The following is a 13,876-nucleotide window of genomic DNA, read 5'->3' as shown; positions in this document are numbered from 1 at the left end:
CCAAGTTGTTCTTACCATTAAATACACCAGAAACAGATAATAGGTACACCAATCAGCAAAAGTTGCAAACCCCTCATTGCCAAAGATGATTATCAGCTAATAGTCGACTGTTGCTTGGAAGTTCCCTACATATCTCACTATTAGTATCAGCCTATTTTTGGTTTAAGTGTGTACCTTACCACTGAAGTTGTCAACCCCTTGAAACTTTCAAACTGGTGTATCTCATGAAGGAATGTTTGTACCAAAAAATGGATGACATATACTTTAATCAGCTCATTAAGGTCTATCGATTGCCAGTGAAAAAAAAAATTCTATCTGTCTTGCTATCCGTAACTTTTCAGGATCAAAATACCATAGATGATACTCAACTACCTCACTGTTTTACATTATTGTTTGTACTTGTTTTTTCGCTATCGGTTAAATGCTGAAGTTGTCAGCCTATCGAAGCTTTTAAAACAGTATGTTCAAAGAAGAACGCAATCAGTAATCACATGATCACACCCCAGCGTTGAAAAAACAACAGCAAAAGAATATTGAAAGAAAGGACTAAATTGACTTTGCAGCCAGTTGAACATTATCTTTTTCAATCGTAGACATCGTAATGGATGAAAACTAGGAACAATATTTTTTATAATCTAGTTGGTATTAATTATAAAACTATCCGGAGCTTTTCAGGATCAAAATACCATAGATGACATTCTATTAATTATTACGAAACTACCTCATTGTTTTGTATTATCGTTTGTACCCGTTGCGTAACATCTTAATTCTAGGTTACAGTGATTGATAGACCATCGATATGAACTTTCTTACCGACAGATTTACAGGGATCGAATACAATGTGCACCAATTTGGACAAATTTCTAGCCTAAAGTGAACCGATTTTTACTTACAAGTCCCTCTCCCGAGATAGACATCAAGTTCAACCGGAAAAAAATAATGGGTACACCAACAAGCAAAAGTTGCAAACTCCTCATCTCTGAAAATGATTGTAACCTAACAGCCGATTATTACTTACTAGGCCCCTAAATGTCACTTTGCAGCCGGTTGAACTTTATCCTTTTCAATCGTAGACATCGTGACGGATGGAAACTTGGAACATTATCTTATGTAATCTAGTTGGTATTATAAAGCTATCTGTAACTTTTCAGGATCAAAATACCATCAGGGACCCATAAATTTCCTGTAATGACTCGCCATCCAGGATCGCTTATTATTGGATGGCGAGTCATTACAGGAAATTTATGGGTCCCTGATTCCATAGATGTGTACCAATTTGCACAAATTTGTAGCCCCTCGTGAGCCTCCTCTAGCAACCGATTCATTACTTACAAGTCCCTCTCCCGGGATATGCATCCAAGTTCACCGGAAACAAATAATGGGTACACCAACTAGCAAAAGTTCCAAACCCCTTGTCGCTGAATTCATTGTAGCCTAACAGCCGATTATTACTTACAACTCCCCTACATGTCTTACAATCGGGAACCAAGTTGTTCTTACCATCAGTTACACCAGAAACAGATAATAGGTACACCAATCAGCAAAAGTTGCAAACCCCTCATTGCCAAAGATGATTATAAGCTAATAATCGACTGTTGCTTGGAAGTCCCCTACATATCTCACAATTGGTATCGGCCTATTTTTGGTTCAAGTGTGTACCTTACCACTGAAGTTGTCAACCCCTTGAAACTTTCAAACTGGTGTATGTCATGAAGGAATTTTTGTAACAAAAAATGGATGACATATACTTTGATCAGCTCATCAAGGTCTATCGATTGTCATTGAAAAAAAAATTCTATCTGTCTTAGTTCAAAAGTTGACTTTTTTGCCGGAGGCCAACTTTCTAACACCACCACTTAGAAAGGAGCAAAGGATAAGCTCTAATTTCTTTAGCAATGAGAGAACTTTTAAAGTTTAAGAGGTATATCTGATACCATTTCTCTATTGCAATCCCAAGTAGAAAAAAAAGAATGGTAAAGTCAGCTGAAATCACGAACAGAAATGGCTAGAAACAATAGATGGCAGCACTTTCGGACCCGTGGGAAAATCGCACTTTTTTGTTTCTGTAAATTTTTCTATTTATCACTCAAAGAAGATATATTGGCTGTGGGGCCGGGGAACTACCGCATATATTTAACACTTATAGATTTTAGTCCATCTTCAATTTGAAACTGATGCCTGCCTGCTTGCCTGCTAGAACGGAGCTTTCCACTCGAAAGCAGAAACATGGTTTGATGAAACGAAAGCTTGGCTGCACAACTTCAGATACTCCTCTCTGACATAGGCTATATAACTCCACTTCACTTCGCACACCATAGGCTCTGGCTCGAGGACAAGCAAAAACCTTCCTTTTTGGCCCCAGGCAAGAGTTCTACGGAGCTTTCCAAAATGTAATGTCATATTCATCAATCCGGCCTGAGGTCCACACTTTCCGTAAAAACCGCACAGGTTAGACCCTTACCAGTTTCCAGGAATAAGCTGAGATCGGCGGCATAGGAAAAAAAAAAAAAAAAAAAAAAACGGGACAAAACCAAAGTGTTGCTCTCGCAACACAATTAATACAAACAAGAGTTTGGGTATCGCCTCCTTCTCTCACTTCAAAAGCCTTAAGCCTACTGCGTCATTGGCGCTTTACTGAAAACGAATTATATTACAATTATTTTCTTTCGTACTTAATATTGAAAATATACATTAAATCTACAGTAAAATTTTGAACTGATGAGCTTTCAGCAATTAATATCTTTATACATCAAATAATCAGTTTAATTTATTAGTTCTTTCTAAGATTGTTCAAGACGAATATAGTTTCACTACAAACAAGAGTTTGAATACTGCGCCCTTCCTTAACTGTAAAAACCTAAAGCCTACTATGCCATAGGCGCTTCCCTGAAAACGAATAATATTACAAATATTTTCTTTTCTAGTTATTACAGCATTGAAAAAGAAAATAAAAATTACAGTGAAATAAAATCTTGAACTGAGGATCCTTCAACAATCAAAATCATTAAATCAAACATTCAATTTGATTTTATTCGTGCTTTCCAAGATTGTTCAAGACATATAGGTTTCAGTAAAGCGCCAATGGCACTGTAGGTTTTAGACTTTTACAGTGAGAGAAGGAGGCGATGCCCAAACTCTTGCTTGTAGTGATTTTTGTTCGTTTCAAGCTTGATTTGTAAACTCAATTTAAGTTTCGCTCGTTTTAAGATTTATTTATTCATTTATATTTAGTATCTATTTTATGTTTGTTTGCATTGATGGTTTATTTAAATTCTCTTCGTTTCGGGTTTCATCTATACTTCAATAGCAACTTTTTTTCATTTTGAGCTTGACTTGTATATCCAATTTAAGCATTGCTCGCTTTAAGATTTATTTATTCATTGTGTTGCGAGAGCAACACCTTGGTTTTGTCCTGATTTTTTTTTTTTTTTCGTTTTTTTTTTTCCTATGCCACCGATCTCAGGTTATTCCTGGAAACTGGGTTATTCCTGGGTTGTCTAACCTTTGCAAATTTTACAGAAAGTGTGGACCACAGGCTGGATTGATGAATATGACATTACATTTTGGAAAGCTCCACAGAACTCTTGCCTGGGGCCAAAAAGGATGGTTTTTGCTTGTCCACGAGCCAGAGCCTATGGTGTGCGAAGTGAAGTGGAGTTATATAGCCTATGTCAGAGAGGAGTATCTGAAGATGGGAAGCCAAGCTTTCAGTTCATCAAAGCATGTTTCTGCTTTCGAGTGGAAAGCTTCGTTCTAGCAGGCAAGCAGGCAGAGACCACTTTCAAATTGAAGATGGACTAAAATCTATAACTGTTAAATATATGCGGCAGTTACCCGGCCCCACAGCCAATATATCTTCTTTGAGTGATAAATAAAAAAAATTTACAGAAGCAAAAATGTGACGTTTTCCCACGGGTTCGAAAGTGCTGCCATCTATTATTTTATCAATTTCTGTTTGTGATTTCAGCTGAGTTTATAAATTGGTTTTTCGGACTTGGGATTGCGGTAGAGAAATGGTATCAGATGTGCCTAATAAACTTTAAAAGTTCTCTCATTGCTAAAAAAAATTGGAGCTTATCATTTGTTCCTTTCTAAGTGGTGACGTTAAAAAGTTCGTCTTCGGCCAAAAAAAAAAAATCAACTTTTGAACTAAGACAGATGGAATTTTTTTTCGACGGCAATCGATAGCTCTTGATGAGCTGGTTGAAGTATGTGACATCCATTTTTTGCTACAAAAATTCCTTCATTAGGTATACCAGTTTGAAAGTTTCAAGGGGTTGACAATTTCAGTAGTAAGGTACACACTGAAACGAAATCTAGGCCGATACAAATTGTGAGACATATAGAGGACTCGTAAGCAACAGTCGGCTGTTAGGTAGTAATCACCTTCGGCAATGAGGGGTTAGCAACTTTTGCTAGTTTGTGTATCTATTTTTTGTTTCCAGTGTATTTGATGGTAAAACCAATTTGGTTCCAGTGGTAAGACATGTAGGGGACTTGTAAGGAATAATCTGCTGTTAGGCTACAGTCAACTTCAGCGATGAGGGGTTTGCAACTATGCTAGTTGGTGTACCCATTTATTTGTTTCCGGTGAACTTGATGCCTATAACGGGAGAGGGACTTATAAGTAAGAATCGGTTCACTTTGGGCGAGAAACGGCTGTTAGCTCATAATCATCTTCTGCAATGAGGGGTTTGCCACTTTTGCTAGTTGGTGTACCTATTATTTGTTTCCGGTGTATTTGATGGTTAAACCAATTTGGTTCCAGTGGTAAGACATGTAGGGGACTTGTAAGTAATAATCGGCCGTTGGGCTACAATCATCTTCAACGAGAAGGGGTTTGCAACTTTTGCTAGTTGATGTACCCATTTACTTGTTTCCGGTGAACTTGATGTCTATCACGGGAGAGGGAATTTAAGCATAGCTCGCTTTAAAATTTATTTTTTCATTTTTATTAGTACTGGTTGTATATTTTTGGCTATGGTTGTTTATTTAATTTCTGTTCGTTTCGGGTTTCATTTATTCTTTAATAGTAATTTTTTGGTCGTTTTAAGTTTGAATTTTGGCAGGTATTTGTATCTGCTGACCTTAAGTTTCATATGGCCTTCAGTTTTCTTTGAAAAACTTCGTTTTTGGAAAGTATTTAAAGAAATTAATTATAGAGAAGAACCGGTAGGTAATTCCATTGGTTTGAGGGGGAGGAGATCTGATGGCTTTGAAAATCTATTCTTATGCCGTTTTTTTCTTACTCTTCGTGAACTTCAGACAAATATTGAAGAGGGTCTGGTAGGAAGAGGTAAAAATTCTTCCAATCTACCTTCATTTGAACTAAGCCTGAATATGGGTGTTGTGGATTGATAGCTTAACTTTTATTCCAGAAAAATGTTTTCTTTGTGATATAAGAGATTATATTTATATAAGAGATTATAAATGTTGGCAAAACAACTTGGTGTGGTGCAAGAGGGGCGTTATGAGGATAGTCTGGAAATTTCCCAGGAGTTAGGAGGCAAATGTTACGAGTAATTTTATCGACTTTTAAATGGAAATATTGTGTTTCACGTAATTTTATATCATTTAATATTTCGTAGTTGTGAACTGTAGGTAAGGAGTGACTCCTGATAGTATTAATCACAATTCTAAAAAAAGAGTCTACATAGTGATATACCAAACAGTTCGCGGTCACTGAAGAAGGAGGTCTAGAAGGGGGGGGGGACAAATTAATCTTTAATTCTTCTTGATTCCTGGGAACATTTTTTACTACGCCTGAAATATTGGCACTGGGGGATGATAGTGCCTCTCTTAGTGCAAACAGTCTTTTATTTTTTTTACTAGGATTGCTTATTGATGGCAAAGCATTATAACAAAACATTTGGTATCTAATATAAGTATTCAATTGATATTGAATAAAAATTCATTGAATATCGAATAAATATTCATTTCTTAATTTGTTTTTTGACCAACTTTTACCTTTTTTATACTTTTATAGTTTATAGCTTGTAGTTTAGAACTAAAATGATACTAGTTACATAGCCTTACCAGGTTTTTATCTTTATCCAGAGTTGCAAACTGCCACTTTATTACTGCTTCTTTACTCGCACTTAAAGCTGCACTTGAGGATTTGCCACTGTTTGTGAATGCAGAGATCATATTTTCTCGGAAATATTCCAAAATTTCTTCTTGGATGCGGTGTGGGGCTTTCTTAGCACAACCTAAATGAAATAAACAGAAATAAATAAATGAAGAATTACTCGAAAAACTTGGCAATTAGCCTTCGAGGAATTGTTCAAAGTCAAACAGTTCGTGGCAATAAACTGTAAGCAAGGAGCGACCCGGCTTAATAATAACCAAGACTCTGAAAAACGGAGTTTTGATACATCAAAAGAATCAACTTTATATGTTAATTTTAAATATATAAGTTTCATCAAGTTTAGACTTACCCATTAAAAGTTACGCGCCTGAGAAAAGTTGCCTTCTTTTTGAAAAAAGGAAGAAACACACCTTAAAGGTAATAGAATCTTAATGAAAATCACACCATCAGATTCAGCGTCTCAGAAAACCCTGCTGTAGAGGTTTCAAGCTCATATCTGCACAAATGTGGAATTTTGTATTGTTTTTGCCAGAAGAAAGATCACGGATGCGTGTTTATTTGTTTTGTTGTTGTTGTTTTTTTGTTGTTGTTTTCCCAAGGGGTGATCGTATCGACCTAGTGGTCCTAGAGTTTCAATAAAGGGCTCATTCGAACGGAAATCAAAAGTTCTGGTGCCCTTTTTAATTGACCAAAAAAATTGGAGGAAAACTAGGCACCCTCCCAGGCTCATTTTTTCCCAAAATCGCCGGATCAAAATTTTAAGATAGCAATTTTGTTCAAGATAGTCGAAATATTTAATAATTATGTCTTTGAGGACGACTTAATCCCCCAAAATCCCCGGGGGAAGGGCTGCAAGTTTTGAACTTTGTCCATTTCTTACATATAGTATTTGTTATTGGTAAGTATACAGACGTTTTCAGGGGGGTTGTTCTGGTGCGGGAGGAGATTGGGTTACGAGGGAGGATCTTTCCGTGGAGGAATTTTTTCACGGTGAACGATAATTTCTATGAAGGGGGCGCTGGATATCCTTGCATTATTGAAAAAAGGATCATAAATCAAATTTTTAAAAACGAGTTCTTTCAACGGTAAGTAAGGAGTAACATTAAAGACGAACAAAAATTATTACGTATATGAAGGAGTTCGTTTCTTCGTCAATACCTCGCTGCTTACGCTAAAGTACATAGTAATTTCAAAATAGCTATTTATTCTAATTAAATGGCCTTTGTGATTCAGGAGTCATTCTTAAAGAATTGGAACAAAATTCGAACTTTAGCGTGTAAGGCGAGGTATTGACGAGGGGGCGAACCCCCCCATATTACGTATATGAGAAAGTTTGCCCCCTTGTCAATACCTTGCTCTTTGCGCTAAAGCTTGAATTTTGTAAAATAACGGCCGACATAAGCAATAAATTGCTTGTGTTATTTTCCGGCCAATTTTGGTATTTAATTTTACCTTAAGTAGCTTCATAACTATTATTTTTATGTGATAATAAACCAAAGATATTGTGGGTGCTCGGCTTGTGGTTGTTATTAAATAAAAAAAGTTTTTTCCAGCTGAAAGTAAGGAATAACATTAAAACTTAAAACAACCATACATTATTACGTATATCTTTTAAAGTATACCTTAAAAATATCCTTTAATTTTTTTTTCATTCATTTCATTCATTTGCGAGTTGCTCAACTTATGACTCTCATTTTCATAAAAATAGTTTCGACCTCTTTGACCGTTTTGTTACTATGCCTTACAAAATTAGTTCCGCAAATGTCGCTAATTTAAGTTTCGTGGGAGAATCTTTCCATGGAGAAATGACTTGTGGGGGTAAGGAATTTTTCATGGAGTGGGAGCAAGAATTCCCGACATTACTTAAAAATGATCTGCAATTAAATAAAACACAAGTTTTTTCCAGCTTAAAGTAAGAAGCTACATTAAAAGTTAAAACGAACATGAAATATTACGTATATGAGATGAGTTGCCTCTCCTCAGTAGCTCGCTCTTACGCTAAAGTTGCTTTTTTAACTTTTAAAAGAGGCTATTATGCTAATTAAATAGCCTTTGTGATTCAGGAGTCATTCTTAAACAACTGAAACAAACATCAAACTTAGGTTATGATAAGATTATTATTAGTTTACAAAAAAGTAAAATTAATATGCAAGTTTCGTTTTAATTATTCATGCACTGAGAGCCAAATTCAAAACATGTATTAATTCAAAAACATTCAAAAATTAAATAAATAAAAAACAATTTTTCTTTTCTTGAAAGTAAGGAGCAAAATTAAAACTTAAAACGAACAGAAATTATTCCGTATATGAAACGGACTGTCCCCTCTTCAACGGCCCGCTCTTTACGCTAAAGTTTTTATTGTTTTAAAAAGAAGAATTGTGGCAAAGAGTCAAACTTTAGCGTAAAGAGCGGGAAGTTGAGTAGGAGACAGCACCTTTCATAATTTCTGTTCTTTTTAAGTTTTTATTTCGCTCATTACTTTCAGTTAAAAAAAAACTAGTTTTTTTAATCATTCGCAAGCTCCAACGGTACAGGTAACCTGTCGATATGGGAGATAATGGAAGCGTGTTTACTTTTTTTCGCCTAGGGGTTAATGTATTAAACCGATAGCCCTGGAAAATCGGAAAAGGCTCATTCGAACAAAAAGTAGAAGCTGTAGTGTCATTTTTAAGTAGCTAAAAAGGTTACGTCACAACAAAGTGGCGTTAACTGACATTTTGCGACATGAAACAATAATTTTGACCTAAAATGGGTCGAATTGCTATCGTTTGAAATTTATGAGATAGCCAATCGACTTAAAATTATCGAAATTATGTATTGAACTTCTCATGTGGTGCCACATTCGTTCTTAAAAAGTCATGTAGTCCATACAAATTAATGGCAGTTAAGATAGACATTTATTTTAAAGGTTTCATTTAAATTATTTGACCCACTTGTTGTTTGTAAAATTATTTATGGTGATGTATGATTACGTGTAGGATGTTCTGGAGGAAGACCACCTGGTCATAGTGTAGGTGAAAAGTGTGTGTGCCTAATGTCTCACAAAAGTCTATACCCTTAATACCTAATGTCTTAATACCCATATTTTCTAAATCTCCATGAAACTACAGATAAGTTAAGATGAGAGTCAGGGGGGAAGGTAAAAAAATTTTCTCTCTGCTTTGCTTGAATATGGGTGCTGCGGGGTGATAACTCCACTCTTATCCTAAAAAAATGTCTTGTTGTTTTTTTTTGTAACACAAAAGAAACATAAAAGATTACGTTTTTATGCTTGCGGGTCCAAAATGTGTAGACAGGGACGGGGAGGGGGGAATCATGAGCACTTTCAGGGAATTTCATAGGAGAGGAATCCAGTGTTACCAAAAACTTTGTTTGTAACAACGTTTAAATGGCGATATTGGATATTATGTCTATTTTTATACATTTTGCAAATTCGTGGATAAGAAATATAACTAAGGAGTGACTCGTACAAATAGTAATCACAAATCTTAGAAAAGAAGCATTAGTGACAATTTATACACTGAAAGAATCAACTTCTTATTGTGATTACAGTTTTAAAAATTCGTTGACTTTAAAGTCACCAACAAAAATCATGAGCCGTAGAAATATCTGCCTCATTTTCAGAGAAGGGTACTTAATTTAAAAGAATTCGCCCCTATAAGGGCGAATCATTTTGATGAGAATTACACGATCAGATCCAGCATATCAGAGGACTATTGTAGAGGTTTCAAGTCACTATCTAGAATAATGTAAAATCTTTTATGTTGTCCAAGAAGGAGGATCACAGATGTATGTTCATTTATTTTTTTATTTTGTACTCAAAATATTCATTAGCATAATGTCAGTACAAAGAAAAAAAAACAAAGAGGTAAACATAAGCTTTGTCTCACCTGCATTGTTGGGACGAGTCCTATGTGTCCGTGACGGAATTACTTGCTGGACTAGAGGTAAAGCGTCGCAATTTGGTTTTCTATCATGGACAGATGTATTTGGTATTGGTCTCCCATCCGTTTCATTGGCACACCAACAATACTCTGAAATATTCATTTGGAGCTGTAATGTCCTGTTCAAATAGAAATCACACTGATTTTGATATATTATTTCACAAGAAGAACTAAAAAATCAAATTATTTAGAAAAAATAGCCTTTCAAGAAAGTAGAAAGTAGACTTATTTAGTGCATACAAAGATTCATCACAGCTTGATATCACGACAGCAAATAAGCTATAACGCCAATCTGAGTTTAAGAGGCCAAAAGTATAAATAAAGAACAAACTTTTAAAGTCACTTTATGATTTGGTTTAATGTTTACACTTAGCAACTACGCCAGTTAATTTTGGATTAGCTTGAACAGCCAGTTAATCGATCATCATTAACGTAGCTAACTGTCCTATTTTCAACTTGTGCTGCAGGTGTGATTTCAACAAGACAGAAAACTGTTGTTTTGCATCAGCGATAGAATGAGGAAGGCAATATATTCACAACAAAAAGTTCTGTAGATCAACTAACTTTTAATTAACACTGTTTTTAGATGCGAAATCTTTTTCCAGAGTGCTAATGGCTTGTCGAGAAGACCAGCTTATGGCTGAACCGAAATAAACTACGCTTAATCTGAGCACGAGCTGAAGTTAGCTATTTTTCCTCTTGCACTCAACGGCGGTTACATCTCTTTCCTAGATCAAAACAAGGGTATTACCTGCTTTTGAGCTTTTGTTGCTAAAAATTACACAAGCCTATAAATCAACTGTTCAAAAAGCCTTTCTACACCGCAAGGTTTTAAAACTTAATCAAAACACATTAAAATCATAGCAACCGAAACAATAAGCTCTTTGAGTTCTTTTTCATTATTCCTATCTTTTCCAAGATATCTGAATTTGCTGAAAATCAAATTCTGTAGATTTATGTCACTAAGTGAAACCCAGTTTCTGGCAATATTATTTGACGTCTTTTACCTCGAAAACCTTTGTCTTTTCCCGGTAAAAGTGTGTGGCCTGTGATCGCTTAAGAAAAATCTATGATGTTTCACAGGAAACCGGTGACAGCGTTAACCTTGCTCTAAAAGAACTAGTCAAAGCTAGCGTAGGAAGTAGGACCTTAATGGTTCTGTAGCTTCCCAATACATACGAAAATTTGTGTAAGTATTAATCTGTAACAGGGTTAACCTTGTTACAGAAAGTACTAATCAAAGCTAGAGTAAGGAGTAGGACCTTAATGGGACTGCAGCTCCCCCACATATACGATAATCTATGTTTATTTTATGTTCAAACGCTACTCTTTACTTTATTTGAATTTTTTTCAAAATTTGCCGATATTACATAAGAAAGGGAGATATAGAAAAAATAAAAAAAAACTTGTATGTTAACTTAAAGAATCCTCCTACTGTGTGAGAAACACTTTTTAACGGAAGGGGGGTTGTCAAGTATCAAAACATTGTGGTCAAAAGTTTTACCCGAGACGGCTGTTTAGCTTGAAAAGCTCAAGTTAAGATTTAACTTGAGAAGTCTTTTGATACTTTTGATAGTAAGTATTAAAAGTCTTTTATACTACGGGTTATTTCCCTATTGTTTAGCATGAAGCCTCCCTTATAGCATAAAAGTTATTATATCTTTCAGAAAAAAGATAAGTTCTTCGTCTGTTTTTGTTTATGCTGACTTTACATATAAAGAATAAAATGGATTTCTATCACAGATTCCTAGAAGTTCGTCGCCATTTTCAATTCCTAAACTCAATTTGTGAGAAGGTCACATGTTCTTGCGCACTATTTTTAGCAATACATGGGACAGAGGAAGACTACGAGGAAGACTACGTTCGGAATCCTATTCCGTGAATATACGTCTCTTAATTGGCTGTTTTCCAAACTTATCAAAGTCTGCCGAGATGACTTCACAAAAACAAGAGAAAGGAAAGACATGAGATTAAAAAAAAGAAACTTACTAGTCCCTTTATGACACTGTACTTTTTGATATTTTCCTTCTATTGAGCATTCGGGTACATACATTCCCTGTGCACCGTGACGTACTTCTTCTAGTGCAGACTGCCTCTCAGAATAGCAATCGTTTGCTACAAAATTACACTATAGTCAAACAATAGCACACAAAGATATTCCTGTACATTATAGAACACAGAATTACATATAGTGAAATCAAGAAATGCCTTTGTTTGCAAGGCGCTTAACTGTGAGTTCAATGAACAATGTATATATTCATTTCATTTTTTGTTTTGTTTTGATATTTTAAGAACGTATCTTGAATAAAGCAATATTTATTTCATTGCACAGGTTAAAGCTATAGGGCGCTATTTTAAAACTACATTTCGTATCCTCTCCCTTTCCTAAAACCAAGATTGTTTGCAAGATTGTTCGTATGAAACCAAAGGTCCTAGAACATTGGAAGAACGCTCATTTGAAATGACATCGAGAGTTCTATTGATGTATACATTCCTAAATATTCCTAAGTTAATTAAATTGAGGCTTTATAAAAAATTAAGTAGAGTGGTGGTTAATTATGCAGCAACCATTACGGACGAGGCCCGGTGGATTTTTGTGTAAATGGAGGGACTTCGCATGATGCCAAAAAATTTGTGTTTTAATGCCTAAATTTTCTAAGCCTTCAAGGGCCTTCAAATAGATGCAGAAAGAGGTTTAAGAGAGAGGTTATTATAAATGTCTAGTTCCCTTTGATTGGCTGGATTATGTCTTGAATACACCTTTAATATTGCTGCTGGGGGATGACAGCCCCCTCTTATTGCATAATCTTTTTCCTTGTAGTATGAAATTTTAAATTAACATGCCTATCAGCCTAAAAATGGAAAGGTGGTGGGGGATTATGAGCACTGCCAAGATTTTTTTCTTTTTTCTTTGGGTGGGGGGGGGGGGTAAGTGAAGTCTCCAAGTGCTACCAAGAGCTTTGTTTTCAGTGATATTTAGACGGAAATATTTCTTATTCTCTAATTTATATACATTGCTTAATGTCTAATTCTTTCTGGAAGAATTGGCCCTTGCTCGCTTCCCTTGGGAGTATCCCTATTAAAAAAAAACAGAAATTGTTCTAAGAGTTTGCCTAGAAAGCCGTGAAAATGCAGCCACTATAACTAGCTTTGATTATTCAGCCCTTCTCCTAATATATATTTGGAGATGGATTTTTTTTAAGGACGATTTTCAACTCTCGAAGCATTTATACGAATTTTGAGCTTTAATGCAAAAACGGGGGTTGAAGGAAGAAGTAGTAACCTTCAGTGACATTTAAGAGAGCATTGGATCAAGTATCTCGTATTATCAAAATATAAATATAGAGCGACCGTTATTCATTGAAAACGAGGCTCTAAGAAAACAAGACTTGACTATAATATATATAATAACAAGATATAGCATGCATGTGGATACTAAATATGTGAAAATGTTTGATTGAAAGTTATTTGAAATGTTAAAGTTGTTGGTCAAAAGCCACTATGAAATGAAAATTTATATAGTTCAAGAAAAAAGAATCAAATCCCATTCCCCCTCAACGTAAAAAAAGAGAGGGGCCCAATTTTATCCAATGAAATGCAACATATATGAGATCCCTATAGGAACTTACTACAAAATATGAAATTTAGAAAAGCAAACATACTAAATGAGTTCAATTTCTCGAAGCATTGCTGTGCAAAAATTTAATTTGATTCTAAGAGTCAGGTTTGAGGGGGCAGTAGCCCTTCAGACATTTAGGGTGATTCTGGGTATGCTGTTATCACCAACAGAAATAAAAAAAAATGAAGAGTGACAATAAAACTTAAAACTTGTATATGAGGGAGG

General features: G+C 35.3%; 1 protein-coding gene across 2 annotated transcripts in view; it reads right to left on the bottom strand.

Moving 5' to 3' along the window:
* Positions 1-13,876, bottom strand: part of LOC136030137 (SPARC-related modular calcium-binding protein 2-like) — an 83,317-nt gene that overhangs the window by 10,719 nt on the left and 58,722 nt on the right. For both annotated transcript variants that reach the window (XM_065708836.1, XM_065708845.1), the window contains exons 9-11: positions 12,022-12,147; positions 9,979-10,122; positions 6,037-6,209 (exon numbers count right to left, since the gene is read on the bottom strand). In XM_065708836.1, the coding sequence (XP_065564908.1) occupies positions 6,037-6,209; positions 9,979-10,122; positions 12,022-12,147 (443 nt within the window). The remainder of the gene's footprint in view (positions 1-6,036; positions 6,210-9,978; positions 10,123-12,021; positions 12,148-13,876) is intronic.

The sequence above is a fragment of the Artemia franciscana genome, chromosome 1, assembly GCF_032884065.1.
Source record: "Artemia franciscana chromosome 1, ASM3288406v1, whole genome shotgun sequence".
In the NCBI taxonomy this organism is placed as follows: Eukaryota; Metazoa; Arthropoda; class Branchiopoda; order Anostraca; family Artemiidae; genus Artemia; species Artemia franciscana.
The sequence above is the reverse complement of the archived record's forward strand: the minus strand, read 5'-3'. Positions and strand labels throughout refer to the sequence as shown.